This window comes from Nelumbo nucifera, chromosome 2 (genome assembly GCF_055504915.1).
Source record: "Nelumbo nucifera cultivar China Antique chromosome 2, China Antique-T2T, whole genome shotgun sequence".
Lineage (NCBI taxonomy): Eukaryota > Viridiplantae > Streptophyta > Magnoliopsida > Proteales > Nelumbonaceae > Nelumbo > Nelumbo nucifera.
Window position 1 is genome coordinate 96,009,611 of NC_142650.1, and position 22,696 is coordinate 96,032,306.

The 22,696-nt window shown below is 41.4% G+C and overlaps 1 protein-coding gene across 17 annotated transcripts in view; it reads right to left on the minus strand.

Annotated features, from left to right (window-relative positions):
• The window catches only part of LOC104589577 (N-acetylglucosaminyl transferase component family protein / Gpi1 family protein), a 63,142-nt gene that overhangs the window by 26,588 nt on the left and 13,858 nt on the right, over positions 1-22,696 (minus strand). The window contains exon 10 of one of the 17 annotated variants that reach the window (XM_088898273.1): positions 1,823-1,979. The exons of 15 other annotated variants lie outside the window; for them this stretch is intronic. In XM_088898273.1, coding sequence (XP_088754399.1) covers positions 1,942-1,979 — 38 coding nt within the window. In that variant the 3' untranslated portion in view covers positions 1,823-1,941. Of the gene's footprint in view, positions 1-1,822; positions 1,980-16,636; positions 16,783-22,696 lie in introns of those variants that run through there. One more of the 17 variants, XM_088898274.1, reaches the window with a different exon arrangement.

Consider the following 22,696-nt stretch of genomic DNA (forward strand, 5'->3'; position numbering starts at 1 on the left):
CCTGTCTCCTCATGAACAAGGTATGGTCTGCACCACTCTGAGTGTATCCCACTTTCTTCATGGCCCCACAAAGCCTCTCAAACCATGCACGAGGAGACTGCACTAAACCATATAATGCTTTCCTCAGTTTACACACCTTTCTATCAAAGTCATAGCCTGGTGGAGGTTCCATAAATACCTCTTCATGAAGGTCACCATTTAGGAAGACATTCTTCACATCCAACTGATGAAGTTCCCATGAAAAATTTGCTGCCAATGACAATAGAACCCGAATTGTGTTGAACTTTGCTACTGGGACAAAGGTTTCTTTGTAGTCAATCCCTTCTTTTTAAGTAAACCCCTTTGCCACAAGCCTGGCCTTGTACCTCTCAATGGACCCGTCCTCCCTATGCTTTACAGTAAACACCCACTTGCACCCGACAGTGCTCTTCCCCTCTGGCAGATCCATTAATTCCCAAGTTCTTGCTTTCATTAGGGCTTTCATCTCTTCATTCATAGTTTCTTTCTACCTTGGATCAGACACGGCCTCTGAGTACCTAGAAGGAACATATACAAAGGAAAGAATAGACACAAAGGAGTGATAGGCTAGAGATAAATGTGGTGCAAGAACGGATAGGCTTACGAAGAGCAATAGGAAGATCCAAATCAGAAGTATGTGTTTTGGAATTACCTTGGATTGCAGAGACAGATTGATCCGAGTCCAACTGGTTGTTGTCATGAGTTTGAGGGCCCTTTTTCCTTCTGTTGTAGGTGATTCGTATCTCTTTCTGTTCCCTACTAGAGCCTTCAGGGATATCTACAGTATCAGGAGAGGTAACCGGCATAGTGGGAGCCTCACTAGGTTGATTTGGGATGCCACAACTAGGAGTAGAAAAAGAAGATGGAAGGCCCGAGGCAGATAGGGGAACAAAAAAGGAGGGAGAAAGAGAATCCTCTTCCATCCCACTAGTCTCCCCCTTAAGAGGATTCTGAGAAGACTGAAAATAGGGTTGAGACTCAAAAAAGACCACATCTCTAGTGACATACTTTCTCTTGGAGACTGGATTATAACACTTGTAACCCTTTTGTGTAGGAGAATACCCCAAAAATATTCCTTTCGTAGCCCTAGGATCCAACTTGGTCTTCTTTGGATCCTTCACATGTATAAAACATATACAGCCAAAGACCCATGGAGGAAGAGGAAAGTCTGAAAGATTAGAACACAGAACAGAGAAAGGGGTTGTCATACCCAACACCTTAAATGGCATCCGATTTATCAAATATGATGCAGTAAGTACAGCTTGAGACTAGTATTGCTTGGGAACCTTGTGTTGAAATAGTAAGGCTCGAGTTGTCTCCAATAGATGTCTATTCTTGCACTCAGCAACCCCATTCTGCTGAGGGGTATTAGCACAGGATGATTGATGTAACATGCCAGCATCTTCCATGAATAAGTTCAAGGATTTTTCAAAATATTCAGCAGCATTATCTGACCGGAATTGCTTAATCCTCTTATCAAATTGTGTTTCAATCATTTTGCAAAATGCCATAGTTATCCGTGGCACTTCATTTCTTCCTTTTAACAGGTAGATCCATGTGCATCGAGAGTAGTGGTCAATAAAACTGATAAAGTAACAAAAGCCATCAATAGAAACAATAGGTGAAGGGCCCCAAACGTCAGAATGAACCAAATCAAAAGGAACTCAAATTTCATTACTGGAAATTGGATAAACAGTTCTACATTGTTTTGATATTTGACATACTTCACAGACTAAACTCTGACTTGAAATGCTCTTAAACAATTCGGGAAACAACATTTCTAAGGAAGAGAGAGGTAAATGACCTAGCCCAGCATGCCACAGATGCAACCTAGCTATTGACTCCACACTCTCCGGACTACTAGCAGCAGATGCTTGTAAGGCTGAACCGATGTCTGCATCAAAATAGTAGAGGCCTCCATACTCATGACCGCTCCCAATCGTTCTCCTCGCCACTCTGTCCTGAAAGACACAATGAGTAGGAAAAAAGGTTATGCTACAGTTCAAATTTTTGATAAGTTTTGAAACAGACAAAAGATTTGATGTGAGACTGGGAACATGTAGAACTGATTTAAGAGAGAGGTCCTTGCTTAGGTCAACCACCCCTTTTCCAGAGATGGTGGAGAAAGACCCATCAGCAACTCTCATCTTATCCTGACCAGACAACAATTGATATGAAGATAATAAGGAGGACATATGTGTCATGTGGTCAGTTGCACCGGAATCAATAACCCAAGAAGTAGAGTCAATAGAACTAGTTGCACTAAAGGCAGAGACCATACCTGATCTGGCAAGAGAGGAGGAAGCAAAAGAATTACTCCTTAGACAGGCTAAAACCCGGCTAAGGACCTCTACCTCACTAGCAGTGAAGCCCAAGGCACCGGCTCCAGAGGAATCAGCAACCTGCCCCATGGGAGAAGAAGCCACTGTTGGTATACTCTGTGAGTTGTCATCATTGTTACTAGTGACAAGGTTCCCACTGGCCGCATGACCCTTCTGTTGCTTCTCGTCCTTTCTCAATGCAGCTGGCTTCAGGTGAGGATACAGGACCCAACACTTTTCTTTTACATGTCTCTCACCCCCACAATGAGTGCACTTAAGATGCTTCTTGTCTGGATGTCTGTTTCCCTTAGTAGAAATCAGGGCTGAATGTTCACCAAATTGTTCAGTTGGTTGAATCTGAGAGTCAACTTGCATCTCCTTTCTCCTGACTTCTTCATTCCTTACCAGATAATAAACATGATGTAACTCGGGCAATTCATCTCTTCCTAGAATTTGTGACCTTATGCCCCCTTGTCCCTGGCATTTTCCCAGGGACTTAAAGGCTCTACTCTCTTCAATCTGCTTATCATGTCTCTCCTTGTCCCTGGCATTTTCCCAGTCCAAAATCAAGTGATGGTCAAGTTCTTCCCAAAGTCCTTCCAGAGTTGCAAAATATGTTGCAACTGTCATATCCCCTGGCCTTAAGGCAGCAATGTCTTGATTCAATATGTAGATTCTAGCATTATTTTTCTTCTGTCCATAGGTTTTAGACACTTTTTCCCAAATCTTGGCTGCTGTGGGAAAGTGTTGAACAGTCCTGGCAACTCGTGGAGTCATAGAGGCAAGCAGCTAGGACATAACTGTGGCATTCTCCTTGCGCCACACTGCATACTCCGCACTGCCAACTTCAGGTTCCTTCTTACTCCCATCTAAGTAGCCTGTGAGATCACGGGAAGTAATAAAAAGCATTGCAGAAACGGACCACTCCCTGAGGTTGTATTCATCCAGCAGCACACTTGTAATCTACAAGTTGTGCAGATTTGGGTTTTCCAGATTTGAAGACCTCCCACCAGGTCTGATATCCCTAGAAGAGACCTCTCCGGATATTGAAGACATCTTGGCTGTAGACTCTGTGTAGATAACACTGTTTCAGACTATCCGAAGTGTTCACAGTGCTGAAAAAAGACTAGTTGCAGTATTGAAGAAGGTTCTGACAGCTCGCAAAACTGGTTCAGACTTGCCGAGACTGTCACAGTTCTGAAGTAGTTCAGTTACAGCAGAAAATAAGGTGTTCTGTGAGCTGGTAACCGACCTAAAGCTGAGAGCTCTCCACCACTGCACTATGCAGACTTCTCTTGGGCTTCGATTACTGCAACTGTAGAGAGTGTTCCCCCCTACGGCCAATACTAGGACTGCTGAAATCAGTCCTCAATCTAGGTCTGTCCTGTACAGACCTCTCTTAGCAGCCGAATGGCTACTCACTACTAGAAACAGTCTAGTAGGACATCAATTTCTGGATCTTACTTCCCTCGCGCCCTACAACCAAAGGAAACCCTAGGTTCGAACCTTGTATTGTTCTCCTGCAACCCTAGGGTTTCACCGCAGCAACCAAGATAAAAAAAAGAAAGAAAGACAGCAAGAGAGAGCAGATGGCATCAGCTGTAACCAGGAAATTGCTTAATGCTCTGATACCATGTAAGCTGAAATGTTGTAGCCGAAGTAGTAGAAGAGAGGAGACCAAGAGGTGCTGAGAATGTCGAACTGCATAACCCAGTCGACAGTACTATCATTTATATTAGATTACAGTACAATGTTACAGGAAATGTCTGGAATGCCCCTGATTAGTGATGGGACACCCAGACTACCTAAAATACCAAATAAACTTAGGCCCATTAACACAGGCCCAGTACATAACAACTTAAACACAAATACAGGCTAATAAGAACACTTATCAGCCAAACCATCAATACATAAAACCCTTCAACCTAACAACTGTAATTCTACATATCATTATGAATTAAACATACAAGGGTGGCAGTTCTCATACACGACTGAGACTGTTCTGCCCCTATTCCATTCGTCCCCCTCTTCTCTTCTTCTTCTCCTTCACTCCTCAATCTAGACTCAAACCAGAACCTTTTCTTTTATTTATTTAAATAAATACAGGCCTGATAACATGGTATCAGAGCCTGGTTGATCGAGTTTCTTGACTGCACCAGTGAAGGATGCCTAGAATTGGTTTGGCTGAGGTTTTCTACTAATACGAAAAGAAAGGAAGGGGACGAGCCTAAAAGGACTGATCGCCCAGAAGGTTAGGAGGCTTCCATGCCTCAAGTTTCATCATTGGTTGACTGTTTGATGGTATTTTAAACTCCCTCTACTCGGCAGTTCGAAGAGGGACTGTAAATGTGAAGTTCAGCTGATCGTTGTTGTGTTTGGTGTGTTGTTTTCTGTGAACCGTGAGGTTGGTTGACTCATAAAAGAATTTCTTATGTTGATGTTCCAAGTTTAGGGGTTGCGGTTATGCTGTTGAAGTTTCAGAACCAATGGTTAAGTCGGTTGAATGCTATTGTTGAGTCAGGAAGGTGTTCTTAGGAGAGTGTTGCAGAAATAACCGATGACAGCTTCTAGCAGTGATTCCAAAACAAGTATGATGGTACAACCAGATTGGATCCAAGAGAATGCACAGATTATGAATTGTCTCTTGAACAGTATGGAGCTTCATATCAGTGTGAACTTGATGTTCTTTGATACTGCGAAAGAAATTTGGGAACATGCTAAGTAGTTGTGTTTGGGACAAGACAATCTGACTAGAATCTATCAACTGTATCAGGAATATTTTCAACTACAAAGTGGTGATAGGAGTGTGGAAGAGTACTGTGCTTGTTTGAAGAGTCTATGGAATGAGTTGGATTCGTATCAGCTACTTTCAATTGATCTCAAAGTGCAGAAACAACAGAGAGATCAGTTGGATGCGGCACATTTTCTTTCGGAATTGAGGTCTGAATTTGAACTGGTGCATGCCTAGATTCTAGGTAGCAGTGATATACCTACACTACCAGAAGTTTTCTCCAGAGTAAGAAGGGTTACAAGTCCACATACAGATAATTCTCTAGTATTAGAGAAGTCTGCCCTAGCCGCAACCACAGGTGGTAGAGGTGGCTCATGTGGTAGAAGTAGCTATCCCAAAGGGTATAACCGTGGTGTGAGAGGAGGTTGTATTAATGGTAGAGATGGGAATTTTAGAGGTCGTGGTGTTGGTGTTGGTGGTTGAGGAATGATCAAAGAATGCAGCTATTGTGGATGGGAAAGGCATACTGTGAACTACTTTTGTGATCTGCATGGCCCACCATCTTCTTGTGGCAATCATGCTGTTGTAGAAGGGGATAGTGGTGCTACAAGAGATGACTCCACTACTTTAGGTACTGGGAAGGAGAAGGAAATGGTTTCCATCACCCAAGAAGAGTATGAAAAACTTCAGCTGTCTTCTTCTTTGTCTTCTTGTAAATACTTCAACTCTTGCAAAGTCAGGTACAACATGTCTTGTTTCCTTTTCTAAACTACGGATTATTGATATTGGGGCCTCAAATCACATGACTGGGTCCTCAAACCTATTCGCATCCTTATCCCCCCTCCCTCTACCACCCATTCAATCACTCTGGTTGATGGTACTTCCACCCTTGTTTCTGATACTAGTGATGTTCCTTTACATTCTGATTTCACTTTACCGTTAGTTCTATATGTTCCTAAATTTCCTTTTAATCTCATGTCTGTTAGTAAGTTGACAAAATCTTCAGATTGCTCCATCTCATTCTTTTCATCCTATTGCATTTTTCAGGATCTTGAGACGGGAAGACAATTGGTGATTTGGTGGAGGGCATGAAGCTGGAGATTGTATTATCTCGACGGTGGTGGATCACAGATAGCTCTTCATTCTTCCATTACACCGTTGCAAGGCATTGTCAGATGGGTCATCCTTCTCTTCCAACTCTCAAGAGTCTTGTTCCAGATGTCGTGTTTGTTCGTGAGTTATAGTGTGAAGTTTGTCAGCTTAGTAAACATCATCGTGTCTCCTTTGTTCCAAGGGAATCTACTAAAGTCTCGAGTCCTTTTGAACTTGTTCATTCAGATGTTTAGGGTCCTTGTCCAGTTGAGTCTTACAATGGTTTTAAATATTTTATTTCCTTTGTTGATGATTTTTCAAGAATAACTCGGACTTATTTAATGAAATCTCATACAAAAGTGTTTGATATATTTACTTTCAGTCTCCATTAAATACTTTCGGTCTGACAATGCAAAAGAATATTTACAATGCCCGTTTCGTATGTTTTTTGAATCTAATGGCATAATACATCAATCTTCATGCCCCCCACTCCACAACAAAATGGAGTAGTTGAGAGGTAGACATTTACTTAACACTACTTGGGCACTTTTGGTTCAAATGGCAGTTCCAACAAAATAATGGAGTGATGATGTTCCTACTTCTTGCTTTCTCATTAATCATATGACACCTTCGATGTTAAGCGACTCCTCTCCTTTTTCTATTGTCTTTACTTCTCAATCTCCGTTCCCTTAGCCTCTGTGTGTCATTGGTTATATTTGTTTCATTCATTGCTTGGGTCCGAGGTTGGATAAGTTGGATGCTCGTGCTCTTAAATGTGTTTTTTTTGGGGTACTCTCAGACCCAAAAAAGATATAAGTGATACAGTCCTTCCCTATGTTGTTCCTTTGTTATTCCTAATATGAACTTCTTTGAAAATGTTCCTTTCTTTTCCTCAGCTGAGTCTACTTCTCTTGAGTCTTGAAACTCTATCCCCACCTCCTCTTCCCTTACCAATGGAGGAGGTGTCTATGACTGTTCCTATTGCTCAAGAGTCAATGCGACCACCAATCCCATCACATGTATACTCAAGGGCCTCGTGGTATTGTGTATCAACCTTCTTCAGCTTCGTCTCAACCATCACCGACTCCTTCAGAAACAAATCCATCTCATTTAGATTTCCCCATTGTGCTTCACAAAGGTAAATGCACTTGTATTGAACATCCTATATCTCGTTATGTTTCATTTGCCCATTTATCCCCATCCTATCAGAATTTTGAATCCCTTCTATCTTCTGTGTTTGTTCCTACATCTCTTCATGATGTTCTTCTCTCTCCAGAATGGAAGAGGGCGGTGGATGTGGAATTTCATGCTCTTCAATCTAATCATACTTGGGACCTCACTTCTCTACCTCTAGGGAAGAAAGCAGTTGATTGTCGGTGAGTTTAAACTGTTAAGCATCATGCAGATGGTAGTGTGGAGAGATATAAAGCACATTTAGTAGCCAAAGTGTATGCACAAATCTATGGAGTTGATTATATTGATACCTTTTCACTTGTAGCTAAAATGGGTTCAGTTTGAGTGCTTATTTCCTTCGCTGCACACTTTGATTGACTACTGTTTCAATTGGATATTAAAAATGCATTTCCTCATGCTGACCTAGATGAGGTGTATACGGAGCAACCTCCAGGATATGTTGCTTAGGGGAGAAAGGCAAGGTGTTCCGGTTGAAGAAAGCAATTTATGGGTTGAAACAATCTCCGAGGGCTTGGTTTGGGAGATTTAGTAGTGTAGTACAATAGCTTGGGATGACACAATGTAGGGTTTATCATTCGGTGTTCAATAGAGATACTACCACTGGGAAGATTGTGTTGGCAATTTATGTTGATGGCATTATTATCACAAGAAGTGATGAGCATGGCATTGAAAAGCTCAAACAGTTATTACAAAGTCAATTCCAGACCAAGGACTTGGGAAACTTGAAATTTCTTTTGAGCATAGAAGTAGCAAGGTCAAAGTGAGGCATCTCTCTCTCACAAAGGAAGTATGTGCTTGACTTGTTGGAATAAACTAGCCTATTAGGGGCAAAGCCAATGGATACCCCTATAGATCTGAATGTGAAGATGTCTGATAGTGAAGGGGAGCCCCTAGCTTTCTTGGACAATACAAGAAAGTTGTTGGAAAACTGATCTATTTAACCATCACAAGACCAGCCATTTCCTTCAGTGTTGGATTATTGAGCCAATTCATGTAGAACTCAAGCACAATCCAATGGGAAGGTATTGTTAGAGTTCTACGATATTTGAAGGGTGCTCCAAGAAAAGGGTTGTTGTATAATAAATAGAGGTGTAAAATGGGCTTGTAGGTCGTGCTTACCGACCCACAGGCTATCCAGGGTCGTGTTGTCGTTCCTAGGGATAATTTGGGGGGCCGGACCGACATAGCCCATGGCCCAAGCCCGTGCGGGCCCGTATCGTGCCGTGTCGTAGGCCTGGGCCCGGCAAGCTGCAAGCCAGGCCTTGGGCGTGGGCCAAACTGGTTTTTTTTGTTTTTTTTGTTTTTTTTGACATTTTTTATTTTTTTATTTTGTTTCTAAGTAAAACTAAAATATTTAACTTTCCTTTGGGAACTATTTGAAAAAATAAGAAAGCTAACGAATAAATGAAAAAAAAAATACTTAACCAAATAAGAAGTCAAAGAGACAGACTCAAAGTGAATAACAAATTGGAAGAAAAATAGGAATTTTATTTCATTTAAATTTAAATGCTACAAAGCATACAATGGTTGGATGAATGAAATATGAAAATTGGAAAATGAAATAAATTAATAAAATATAAAAAATACAATATAATTACAAATTGAAAATAAAAAAATACGTTATTAAAAAATAACAAATAAATTAAATAAAATTAAAACAAAATTTACAATAATTTGAAAAAAAAACTATACAACTATTGAGTACACAAAAAATATTGACGTCATCATTTTCTCCTATTGTTCTTGACTTTGATCATCTACTTCAGGTGAAACATCTGGTGTAGTCTCATGCCCTCCTTTGTCTTGTAATCATTCATACAGCTTCTCTTGTCGTCCAACACCCTAGTACCTGCACTAAAACAAGAATCTGATGGAATAGTAGACATCAGAGGGGTTAGTAGATCACGTGCCATGGCGACGAGAACTGGATAATTTTTTGCATGTTCACTCCACCAGGCTAAAATATCAAAATTATTTGTTCCCTCTAGTGTAAAGGAAGAATCACCTATAGAAAAACAGTCCTTGAGAATAGATGACTGTTTAGAACAGATGCAGAAATCAAAAGAAAACAGCAGAAATCCTTCTTCTAAGAAAGAGAAGATGAAGAAGAAGATGGCGGCAATAAGGGTTCAGAGGAAGAGAATTTCGAACCTTAATCTCTCCTCTTACCCCCTAACACTATTTTATTAAGTTAAACTTTAATAATTTGCAAAGAGACCCTTAGTTGGGCAAGAAATTAAAAAAACATAACATAGAAAGAATAGGCCAAGAATAAGGCCCATTACAGTAAAGAACATAAAAAATAAGAAAGGATAAACAGCCTATGGGTCATTCGGCCCATCTTCTCTACACTCCCCCTCAAACTGAGCATAGATGTCAATCATGCCAAACTTGCCAATATCATGCTGAAGTTTCACCTTGGGAATGCTCTTGGTGAGAAAATCTGCTAACTGTCCTTCAGAGGTGATGAAAGGAAGACATACTTCACCCGAAGCCACTCTTTCTCGAATGAAGTGTCTATGAACTTCAATATGCTTAGTTCTGTCATGTTGTACTGGGTTGTGAGCAATGTTGATGGCGGCCTAATTATCACAGTATAACATCATAGGCTTTTCATGCTCAATCCCTAGTTCCTCCATCAATGATTTTAACCACAATAGTTAAGAAACTCCATGTGCCATGGCTCTGTATTCTACTTCTGCTGAAAATCGAGCAACAACAGATTGTTTCTTGCTTCTCCAAAAAACAATATTACCAGCCACCAAGCTGTAGTACCCAGAAGTAGATCTTCTATCATCAATGTTTCCAGCCCAGTTAGCATCAGTATAGGCTTCAAGTTTCATATGGCCATGCTTGGAAAACATAATTCCCTTTCTAGGGGAGCCCTTCAAATAACACAAGATTCGTTTTGCTGCTGCCATATGAGTATCCCGGGGAGCATGCATGAATTGGCTGATGCAACTGACAACATATGCAATGTTTTGGCCGAGTCATGCATAGATACAGAAGTTTTCCAAGAAGTCTCTAGAAGACTCATTTGTCTTCTAACAATGTTCCATCTGAAGCAGAGAGTTTATGACTCATATCAATAGGAGTAGCAACCGGTCTAGCACCCATCTTCCCTATTTCAGAGAGCAAATCAAGAACATACTTCCTTTGGGAGATAAGAATCTCATCCTTGGATCTAGCAACTTCTATGCCAAAAAGTATCTCAATTCCCCCAGATCTTTGATCTCAAACTCTGTATGGAGGAAAGATTCAAGATCATTAATTCCTGAAACATCATTATCAGTCACAATAATATCATCAACATACACAATCAGATAAACTGCCAGGAGCCCTCTCCTCTTCACAAAGAGAGTATGATCAGATTGTGTCTGTACATAGCCAAAGTTAACAAGGGCAGCCCTAAACCTCTCAAACCATGCTCTAAGGGACTGTTTTAGTCCATAAAGAGATCTCTTCAGCTTGCATACCTTTCCTTTCAAATCTGTTTCATACATCCCTGGAGGAAGAGACATATAAACCTCCTCATGTAATTCTCCATTCAGAAATGCATTCTTTACATCCAATTGATAAACCAGTCAGAGTGAGTAGCCAAAGATAGAAGAACTCTCACTGAGGTCATCTTGGCAACAGGTGCAAAGGTCTCCAGATAATCAATCCCATATGTCTATCTATAACCTTTTGCAACCAGCCTAGCCATCTACCTCTCAATGGTGCCATTGAAGGGATGAGAGATCCATCGTATGGACGCCCAAAGATTGTGGAATAAGGGGCGAATTTCAAAAAAAAAATCTCTCCCTTCAACTGGGAATCGCATTCCCTATTTAGAAAATCATATTTTCAATGATCATTCTTGAACCATAAACTGAACCAGATCTGAACCAAAAGGAGTAGGAGAGAAATATACCTGATACGGAGAAATAGTATCCCCCAACGAAGGTGTTCACGCCCAAGGAAGGATCCAAAGACTGCTCCCACTAAAGATTGCGCAGTCCAGGATGGAGCAGAATCAGCAGTGTTCTTCTCCAAGAACTGTCCTTCGCAAGAATCCTCATGGCACGTGAGCACAACTTCCTATCAATTCTTTCTCAAAGAACTGATGCCAATATCGAATCATGACTTCTCCCACAACTGGAGATCGAACTGGCAAACAGGGCGGCAAGAAAGAATTCTGCAGGGTTGCTTAATTCTTTCTTCTCTGATTTCAGCACTAAAGAGGATCTGAATGTGTCTATGTCTTCTCAAGGCTGTCGCCCCCTTCTTCTTTTGTTAACCTAAAAGATCAGCTCCTAATCCAATTAGGAGCTGCTTATCCAAATCATATTTGGATAAGACCTCTCTTTAGGTGATAGGGATAAACCCTTATCTTATCTGCAGATTAGATTAGCTTTCTCCTAATCTCATTAGAAGGTTTCTAGATCTGAATCACATTCAGATCTGGACTCCATGAGTGGATAGGGTCAAGACCCTATCCTATCTGCTAATCCATCTCAGAATTCGCCCCATTATTAACTAATAAAATAGTCCAGTTCGAAATGGGCTTTAGGCCCATTAAGCTTATGTGCTCACTTAACCTTCCTAACTGTTGCCCAGTTGATCTTCCTTGTATGGCGTGGGACCCAAACATTGATCTACACATCAGCCACATGGGTTCGGCCCAGCCTTTGTTACAAGGTCTGGTCGAATACACTGTTAAGGACAGTGCACCCCCCGAAACCCATCAAATGGGCTCTATGGGCCCAACACTTACCCTAAGTGGTCCCTGGGCCAAGCCACCTTGTAACACCCAGGGACTGTGGGCAGATGCAAGATTAGCCCATCAGGTATTATCCTCAATGTTCTTACACTTAACCTCTCAGCCCATAATCATCATACACTACCCGACAAGAGAGGACCTCTCCCTCGGCTACAAGGAACAGTGTTGCACTCTCTACTTATATGGATCCCGGGAATTAAAACCTTTTGCAAATCATTTCGAAACCATAACATATATATATAAATATATTTTGCAAAAACAAATCTCAACGATTGAAATCGGCTGCCGGCAGTCTTGGTTTCCATCAGTGAGAGTGCATCACCGATCATTACCTTTGTCCGACAAAGGGGTTGATCCTGTCACTATGATCACCCACTCAGATGAATTCTCAGACTGTCCCAACATACCCAGGTTTTGACCCTCGCTAAGGATCTCACTGATTGGTATATCAAAGACAGCCCAATCCAATACATAGTGCAGTATCATAATCGAGTCTAGGGGTCAGGTGTAACTTTCCAGTTTTGCCCATCAATCTCCAAGGTCCAGGGCAATACTGAAAAGCTGGTCCAGTTCAAAGATTCAATTAATCCTACACTGTATGTGCCTAGGGTCTCACACCCTGACAGCTGAGACAGGCCACCCCAACCGACTTGGTGGCACCATAGTGTCAGCCTTGTCAGGATAGATCTCCCCAGACCGACCCACTGGCTGTGAACATTCTAAACTAACACGTGTCTCATTAAGTGTCCAGTTTAAGGGTATTACACAGAAACATACCAAGGGAACATGAATCAAATATGTACTTTTATTCATTTACAATAAACTCATAAAGTACATCATTCTGATTGAAACTAAGGGCATACAAAACTGTCTAATAGCCATCAGCATGATATTTGATAGTAAAGACCCACTTACAGCCAATTGGATCCTTCCCTTCAGGCAAATCAACCACTTCCCAAGTGTCATTCTTGTGCAGGGCATCAATTTCTAATCTCATAGCATCCCTCCATTCTGGAATATTAAGAGCTTCTGACACAGACCTGGGAATAGGGTTAGAGGAAACAAAAGAAAGGTAGGCAAAATAGGAAGGAGAAAGCAAACTATAAGAAAGGTGTTTGGAAATGCAATGTGCAGTACACTTCCTTTTTCCTTTCCTAATAGCAATGGGAATATCAAGGTCAGGGAATGATGGCTCCAAAGGGGCTGAAACAGTACCTGTTGTCTCATCTGTAACTAGAAGTGCATGAGGCTCATGTGTTGTAGGGGAAACAACCTGCTCATTTCTGGATCTTTGCCTTTGATACATCTTGGGATTAAAGAGAGGACGAGGAGGTAAAAGGGGGGAACACTGGGACAGGGAGAGTGGAATGATTAATCCTCCCTTGATTCATTTGAAGAAGAGACTCAGTAAAAGACTCAACTGGGACAGGAAGAGGAAGAGAAAAGACTTGTGACAAATCCTCCCCCTTTGGACAATGTTCTTCAATAGAGGAACCATAAAAGGAAGAAAGCTCATCAAAGGTGACATCCACTGTGACATATCGAGTACCAGTCTTTGGATCAAAGCAACAATAACCCTTCTGTGTGGGGGAATAACCAAGGAAGATACACTTGTGGGCTTTTGGTTCAAATTTATGTCTTTGGACATTAGGAATATGTAATAACAAGTGCAGCCAAAGACACGAAGAGGAATAGAAAAAAGCTCCTTGTCCGGATGAAGGAGACTGAAAGGAGACTTAAACCCAAAACCCTGGATGGCATACGGTTTATAAGATAGGTAGCAGTGAGAACACCATCACCCCAAAACTTTGTAGGAACATGTGAGGCAAACAAAATACTTCTTGCAACTTCTACAATATGTCTATTTTTTCTTTTAGCAACTCCATTCTGTTCTGGGGTCCTAACACAGGAGCTTTGATGAATAACCCCCAAGTCAGAGAGATAGCAGGACAAGTTCTTCTCAAAATATTCTTTTACATTGTCAAATCTGAAAATTTTAATCCTGATATCAAACTGGGTTAGGACAAATTCATGGAATTGCCTCACAAGTCTGGGAACTTCATCATGGGATTTCTTCAGGAATATCCAAGTAAACTGAGAAAAGTCATCAATGAACAAGATAAAATATTTGTAGCCACCCATAAAGGGTAAGTGGTAAAGCCCCCACACATTAGAGTGCACAATATTAAAAGGAGATCTTTTATTACTCAAGGGATAACTGTTTCTACAATGCTTTGACAGCTCACAAGACTCACAATGAAGATTGGACAAAATAATTCCCTTAAACAGTTCAGAGAATAAATGACTCAATGCAAAAAAAGAAAGATGACCCAAACGAAAATGACATAACATAACTCGACTGATAGACTCTGTAGATATAGACCCAAAAGCAGCTTCTCCAGGTTGTTCAGGGCACTGTCCCGGAGTATCAAGCAGGTATATTCCATTCGCCTCATGGCCACTCTCAATCACCTTTTGAGACTCCAGATCCTGAAAAACACAGTAGGAAGGGAAGAAGGTTACACAATAGTTTAATGACTTAGTTAGACTACTTACAGATAACAAGTTTGTATTTAGTCTAGGTACATGAAGAGCAGAAGGTAGGAACAAGGAATCTGTAGCCTTGATGGTTCCCTTGTCGGAGATAGAGGCAAGAGAACCATCGGCTAGGGTGATTTTGTCACATCCAGGAAGTAAATCATATGAAACAAACAAGGTAGAAAGGTTGGTCATATGATCAGAAGCCCCTGAATCAATAATCCAAGGGATCTTAAGATTACCTGAAATGGTTGCATGATTGGCAGAAGCCCGTATACCTGAATGAGCAAATGCAGAAGAGGCTGAATTTTCTGAAGGGTTGGAAGAATAAGTCACACCATCTAGGTGACTGATCATCCTCCCAAACTTCTCATATTCTGCTTACATGGCTGCTAACTGCGCACAAGCTGTCATCTCTTCAGTATGGTACTTGTCACTATCTGGACCAGCAGCCACATTAGCACTCCCTGCCCTTTTATTATCATGCTTCTTCTGAAACCGAAGAGGTAGAAGCTCAAGATGTAATTTCCAGCACTTGTCTTTAGTGTGTTTTGGCCTTTTACAGTACTCACAGACAACCTCTTTCTTCCCTGAGCCACAAGGAGTCCCTGCAACCCCTTTGGGTTTCACTCTCATACTAGCAAAGTGATCATTTAGACCAACCCCTTGAACCTGGACAATCCTTCTGCTCTCTTCACTACTTACCAAGGCATATGCTTGTTACAGTGAGACACTATCCGTGGATAAAATATTCTGTTTTGTAATATCATACTCTGGGTTTAGTCCTGTTAAGAACTCAAACACCCTGTTTCTCTCAACTAGTTTTCTGTAGGTCTCTGCATCATTAGTGGTGTCCCAGGTTACAACTTCTATCAAATCTATTTCTTGCCACAAAGACTTCAGTGTTGAGAAGTATACAACTAAAGGTTTCTCCCCCTGTCTTAAATTCTTCACATCACTTCTCAACTTGTAAGCTCTAGCCACATTTAATTTTTGGGAATAGGTTTTAGCAACACTATCCTAGATTTCCTTTGCTGAATTCATCCACAAATAGTGTTGGTTAATTTGTGGCTGCATTGAGTTCACAAGCCACCCAATAACAATATAATTTTCTTGCATCCACTTCTCATAAGATGGATCATCTTCTGAGGGAGCCTTCTGGCTCCTAGAGATAAAACCCCACTTTCCTCTACTACAGATATGAATCTTTACCGATTGTGACCATGCCAGATAATTAGTTCCATCCAGCTTAATTGTGGTCACAGTCAGTAAATAGTCAATAGAGGCTCCCGGCACCTGCCAGGATTCAGCAACATTCTTGTTTTCAATCTCTAGGGAGTTCATATCTTTAACCACTTCAAAAAAATTTCAACCAGGTTCAAAAAAGGACGCCAAATGAAGATGGAACAAGGACTGTGTTAAACCTACCTCAATGCAGCAGAACCACAAATCTGAGTCACACCCAAAAGCTGTGAGAAACAGAAATAGAAGTTGCACCTTGTAGACTACACGATACACCAACCAACTTGGTTCGGTCTTCAAGAAAGAAAATCAGAAAAGTTCCTTTTCTAAACAGAAATTCCAGGTACTATCCAAACAGCATCCAAAGGAAGCAAAAAAACTTCAGAGACTTTTTCACAAACACAAGGTGGACAGTAGAGGAGACCACACTGTCGAACGATTAATACAGCCCAGAAAATAGTCTGTACAGGTGCCCTAAACAGTCCAAAAGAAAAGGCCAACCAGCAGTACTAATTCCAGAGATATTTCAGCCACTTGAAAGTCCAAACAATATGAAAACAACCCAAAAATTTCTGGGCTAAAGTAGTCTAAAAGAACAGTCGAATAGCAGTACTGATTTCAGAGAAATTTTGGATACTTTAACAATCCAGAAAAATATAAAAAAAACAACCCAAAAATTATTGGGCACCACTCTCAATCTCTGATTTAAGCTCTAAATCAGGAACCAACCTGTTTTCACCGATTCTTCCTAGTCACCAGACAGCTCTCCAAGAGATTTGAATCTTGCGCACCTTCTTCAATCTCTAATGACCTCCAAGAACCAGGCGACTCAAGCTGAAGCTTCCAGCCCTAGAACAACTCTCATGTAATCGACTGGACAACACCTACATGAGAGCCCAAGTCAAGTTTAGGGCTGCTCTGATACCAAGAAGAAAAACAGTCCTTGAGAATAGAGGACTGTTTAAAACAGATGCAGAAATCAAAAGAAAACAGCAGAAATCCTTCTTCTAAGGAAGAGAAGATGAAGAAGAAGATGGCGGCAATAAGGGTTCAGAGGAAGAGAGTTTCGAACCTTAATCTCTCCTCTTACCCCCTAACACTATTTTATTAAGTTAAACTTTAATAATTTACAAAGAGGCCCTTAGTTAGGCAAGAAATTAAAAGAACATAACATAAAATAAATAGGCCCAAAATAAGGCCCATTACAGTAAATAACATAAAAAATAAGAAAGGATAAACAGCCTATGGGCCATTCGGCCCATCTTCTCTACACACCTAAAGTAGAAAAATTTGCTTGTAAATAAAAATTAAGTTCAATAAATGGACTTGTTGTCGAGGCAATGGATTTCTGCCTCTTATTAAATAAAAAAGTTATTCTCTTCCACAACTAGACTCAAGTCCAGAAGTGAAAGATGCAATTGCACAAGTTGTAGAATTTTTATTATTCTCTATTACTCCAGATTCATATAAACTATACATTTCAAATAATAAACTATTAATTTCTTCTTTTTTATTTCCAATTTCAATATTCATATTTTCACAATATGTTTCAAGTAAAATATCTAAACCATATTTCCTAATCCTAAGATCTAATATTATAGCTAAGCAATAAAGAAAAATGTTCTCCCAATATTTTTTAAATTTATTTTCCATTATTACAACAATACTTTTAAATTGTGGATTATTTCCCCCCGCCCAATTTGTGTTTGTGTTGTTTCCTCTCCCTTCTTCTTCTTTCTCATGGGTGAGCAAATGTCTGCCCAAATGAATAGTACCACCCTTACTACAATAGCTAAAGCCTTTCCTACATTTTTGGCAAATAGCTCTTTTTCCCTTCTCCTGAACCTCCTCTACTTTAAATATTTTCCAAAACGGGCCAATCAACTTAGTGGCCTTTTTCTTTCCCCTAGTACTGATACTAGGGGTAGAAATTCCGTCAATATCAATAGCACCCATAACGGTGCTAACACTACCATGCTGCGACTGAATATCGTCGACATTGAACATGTTGGGGAATTGGTTTCGGGAGGAGCCGGCCATTTTTTTTAATTCTAAAAAAATAAAAATTAATTTAATTGCACTTACCCGGATTGCCAATTCGAAATCCCAACCAGTTTCTGTCTACTTCTCTACCTTGAAATCCCTGTGGCATGAGATTGATCACCTAGAGACCATTGAGTGGGAGAGTCCCAGAGATGCACAGACTCACAGAAAGCAAGTCGAGACAAATAGGGTGTTTGAATTCCTGGCTGGCCTGAATTCAGAATATGACATTGTGCGACAATAGATACTAACCAGAGATAGTGTGACCCTCTCTCAAGCATACTCCCTGGTGCATAGTGAAGAAACCAGGCGGAAAGTCATGATGCAACCTCAGCCTCTTTCCCCAACCCTGGCAGCTGTTAAACCTAAGTCAGGGGGTGATCCAGAAAGGGACAGGAAGAAGGAAGATAAACGGGACCTGGTAATCTGAGAAATAAGAAGGGTAATGCTCATGTGGCTGTGAATACTGATTCAGCATCCTCGTCAGGCACAAAAGGCACACCCCTAGAGACCTTAGCTGCAGTTCGGGCTGCCCTAATACAGTTGGAAAAGGAAGTTGGGAGTTCAGCTCAGCCATCTCAGTCACCTACGGCCCCTGCCACATCTGCCTTTGCACATTCAGGTACTCGAGCCTCAGCTTACCATGCTTCAGCTCCAGGTAATACTGAACATTGTTGGGTAATAGATTCAGGTGCATCCGACCAAATGACTAGCTTGCCATCATTGTTCACTACTTATCACTTGTCCTCCGGTAGAGATAGAGTATCCATTGCTGATGGCTCTCTTGTTCCCATTTCTGGCAAGGGTGACATCAAGTTATCGGATACTATCTATCTATCTTCGGTCTTGCATGTTCCTAAGCTTGATACTAACATGCTTTCAGTCAGTAGTATTACCAAACATATGAACTGTTCAGTAACCTTTTTCCCTGACCGATGTGTTTTTCAGGACTTGGAGACAAGGAAGGTGATTGAGACTGGCCGTGAGACGAATGGGATCTATCTGCTCGGGGAGAGTTCTCGTTGGGAAGAGCCAGTGGATAAGAAGTCCTTTGTTTATCAATTTGTGAGTCCGGATATGCTTTGGCATAACCGATTAGGTCATTTATCTTTCCGGTCATTGAAGAGTCTACTTCCTGCTTTATTTGAGTCTGTTGAGTTGTCAAAGTTGAGATGTAAGAGTTGTGAGCTTGCCAAACATTGTAGAACATCTTATTCTTTGAGTAACAAAAGGAGTATATATTCTTTTGATATTGTGCATACTGATGTTTGGGGGCCATATCACATCCCTTCTATGGGTGGGTACAGATATTTTCTGTTGTTTGTTGATGACCATACCCGTTTTCCTTGGGTCTACCTTACGCGTTCTCGAGATGAGGTTCCTGCTCTGACCCAAAACTTCCACCAAATGATTCTAACCCAGTTTGGGGCCAAGATCAAAGTTCTTAGATCTGATAATGCAAAGGAATACTTTGCTAAGCCATTGACCTCCTACCTCCTTCATCATGGAGTTATTCACCAGAGCACTTGCCCTCATACACCACAGCAGAACGGAGTTGTCGAAAGGAAGAATAGGCACATCTTGGAGGTGGCTAGAAGCATTATGTTTACCTCCAATGTACCTATTCGCTTTTGGGGTGATGCCATCCTCACGGCAGTATATCTCATTAATCGGGTTCCTTCCCGGTTTCTTGATATGAAAACCCCTTTTTCCCTTCTATACCCAGACGAGGAGTTGTTTACCATTCCCCTTAAAACCTTTGGTTGTACCTGTTTCGTTCAGCTTCTCGGGCCCCATCATTCCAAGTTTGACCCTAAGGCCTCCAAATGCATTTTCCTCGGCTATGCACAAGCTCAAAAGGGTTATTGCTGTTATGATCCTGTTTCGGGAAAGAAGTCTGTCTCCATGGATGCCACCTTCTTTGAGGAGACACCCTTTTATCCTAGGGTTTCTCCTCAGGGGAAGAGTAATGAGAGTGGGGATTTGGGTCTTTCTCCTCAGGGGGAGCGCAGTGGGGATTTGGGTCTTTTTCCTCAGGGGGAGTGCAGTGGGAGTGGGGCTGTTCCTTTACCTATTCCATTGGGTGAAGAAGGCTGTAATGGTGAGGGTGGTCAGAGGGATCAAGAGTTGAGAGTCTATCACAGGCGATGCAGGCAGGTTGATCCCAGTCATCGGTAGTCCAGGCCAGCTCCAGTTCCTTCTACGGCTCTAGATCCAGGTATTACAGTCCCAGAGCCCACTGAGACACCTTCCACTGTTCCTTTACCTCCTGCAGATGACCTTGACCTCCCTATTGCCGTCCGCAAAGGGAAACGGCATTGCACCACATCTACAGCTCACTACATTTCCCAGTTTTTATCCTATGATCGCCTATCTCCCTCTTACCGGTCCTATCTCACTTCCATTGCCAATGTCCCTATCCCAAGAACAGTGCAAGAAGCCTTATCAGTTCCAGAGTGGAAAGATGCAATGAAAGTTGAAATGGATGCCCTGTTGAAAAATAATATTTGGGCGCTAGTTGACCTACCCAAAGGAAAGAAACCGGTTGGATGTAGATGGGTATTTACTGTAAAGCATAATGTTGATGGCTCCATTGAAAGGTACAAAGCCCGGCTGGTTGCAAAGGGGTTCATCCAGACTTATGGTATAGACTACTTGGAGACCTTTGCCCCAGTAGCCAAGATGACCACCATTTGAGTTCTGTTATCCCTTGCAGCAAATCATTCTTGGCCCCTGTTCCAAATGGATGTTAAAAATGCTTTTCTGAATGGAGACTTACAGGAAGAAGTCTACGTGCAGTTGCCTCCTGGATTCTATGATACAGAGACAGGTAAGAAGGTTTACCGACTGAACAAGGCATTGTATGGTTTGAAGCAGTCACCTAGAACCTGGTTTGATAGATTCAGACTAGCCCTTGGAAAATTCGGTTATGTATAGGCCCAGTCAGATCATTCACTGTTCATTAAGAGGGTGGACTCCTCTCCGACCCTGCTTGTTGTGTATGTGGATGATATTGTATTGACAGGAAATAGTAGTAGTGAGATTGAGTCCCTCAAACAGCTCCTTCATCAAAAGTTTGAGGTGAAAGACCTTGGTACACTACGGTATTTTTTGGGTATTGAGGTTGCTAGATCTAAACAAGCGATCTTTATCTCTCAGAGAAAATATATTTTGGATCTGTTGGCAGAAACTGGAAAGTTAGGTGTTAAGCCTGCTGATACACCCATTGAACAGAATCACAAGATTAGTGCAGAGGGCGGGGAGCCTCTTGAAAACAAAGTTATGTTCCAACGGTTGGTTGGAAAGCTCCTATATCTCTGCCTCACTCGGCCAGATAACAGTTATGCAGTTAGTGTTGTCAGCCAGTACATGCATTCCCCTAGAACTACTCATCTTCTTGCGGCAGAGAGAATATTAGCATACTTGAAGAGATACCCGAGTAGAGGTATACTGTTCAAGAACAATAATCACACGAAGGTGGAGGTCTATACAGATGCCGATTGGGCTGGGAGTGCTGATGACAGGAGGGTCTACCTCTGGCTATTGTGCCCTTGTGGGAGGTAACCTTGTCTCTTGGAAGAGTAAGAAGCAGAGTGTTGTTTCCCGCTCTAGTGCTGAAGCTGAGTACAGGTCAATGGCTAACGGAGTGGCTGAAATCCTATGGCTGAGATCACTACTTGAAGAGTTGGGTATTGATTATAAGAAGCCCTTGATGTTGTATTGTGATAATCAGGTGGCTATTAATTAGCCCACAATCCGGTGCAGCATGACAGAACTAAACACATTGAAGTTGATCGACATTTTGTGCGAGAGAGGGTCTCATCACAAGAAGTGTGTCTCCAGTATATCACATCCAACATGCAGCTCGCGGATATCCTCACCAAGGCAGTACCAAGGAAGAAGTTAGAGGCAGACCTATCCAAGTTGGGAATGATAAATATCTATTCCCAACTTGAGGGGGAGTGTAGAGAACACTGATGTGGGACCCATAGTTGTGATCCCCATTGTATTCGTAGGACAGTATGTGTAATTATTTGTTTCAGTCATGGTAGTGTCAGTTGGTGGTCAGTTTGTTATTTCAGTTTTTATTTGCTTTATTTGTCATGTAAGTACTAAGGGCAGATCTGTCATTTTCCCTATGTACTGAACATAACCTATAAATACTAAGAGAGTGGCGGTGGCAGATCATTGAGAATTTGTCCCTTCTTTCAACCTTTGTTTCTCCAGCTCTTCTCCTCTCTTTTCTCCCTTTCTCTTCTTTTCTTCTACTTTTTCCAATCTGAAATTTATTAGGGTTCAAGGCTGATTGTAGTCTTGATCACCTACTTTCTGCTTTCTTCTGGAGATCCCCTCTCTTGGAAGAAGGTCCACCACTAGTAGAGGTACCCCCCTTTGCCGCCAACACAATTGCATCCCCTCTGGTGTTGTTCATCAAGTTTCTCCTACTCTCTTCAGACTGGACAAGAGCATAAACCTCCTGAATTGAAGGAAGATCCTTAGAACTTAGAATTTGTACTCTGATGGATTAATAGATAGGATTGAAACCATGTAAAAAAGCAAACACTCTTTGATGTGAGACAAGTTTTTATACAATTTTGCATCTTCACCACACTTCCAATCAATATTCTGGTAATGATCCAACTCCTTCCAAACAGTGGTCAAGTCAGAGTAATAAACTGATAAACTTCTCTCCCCCTGTTGACAAGTAGATGAGGCTGCTTGCAGTTGATAAATCTTGGCATAGTGTCGAAGTTC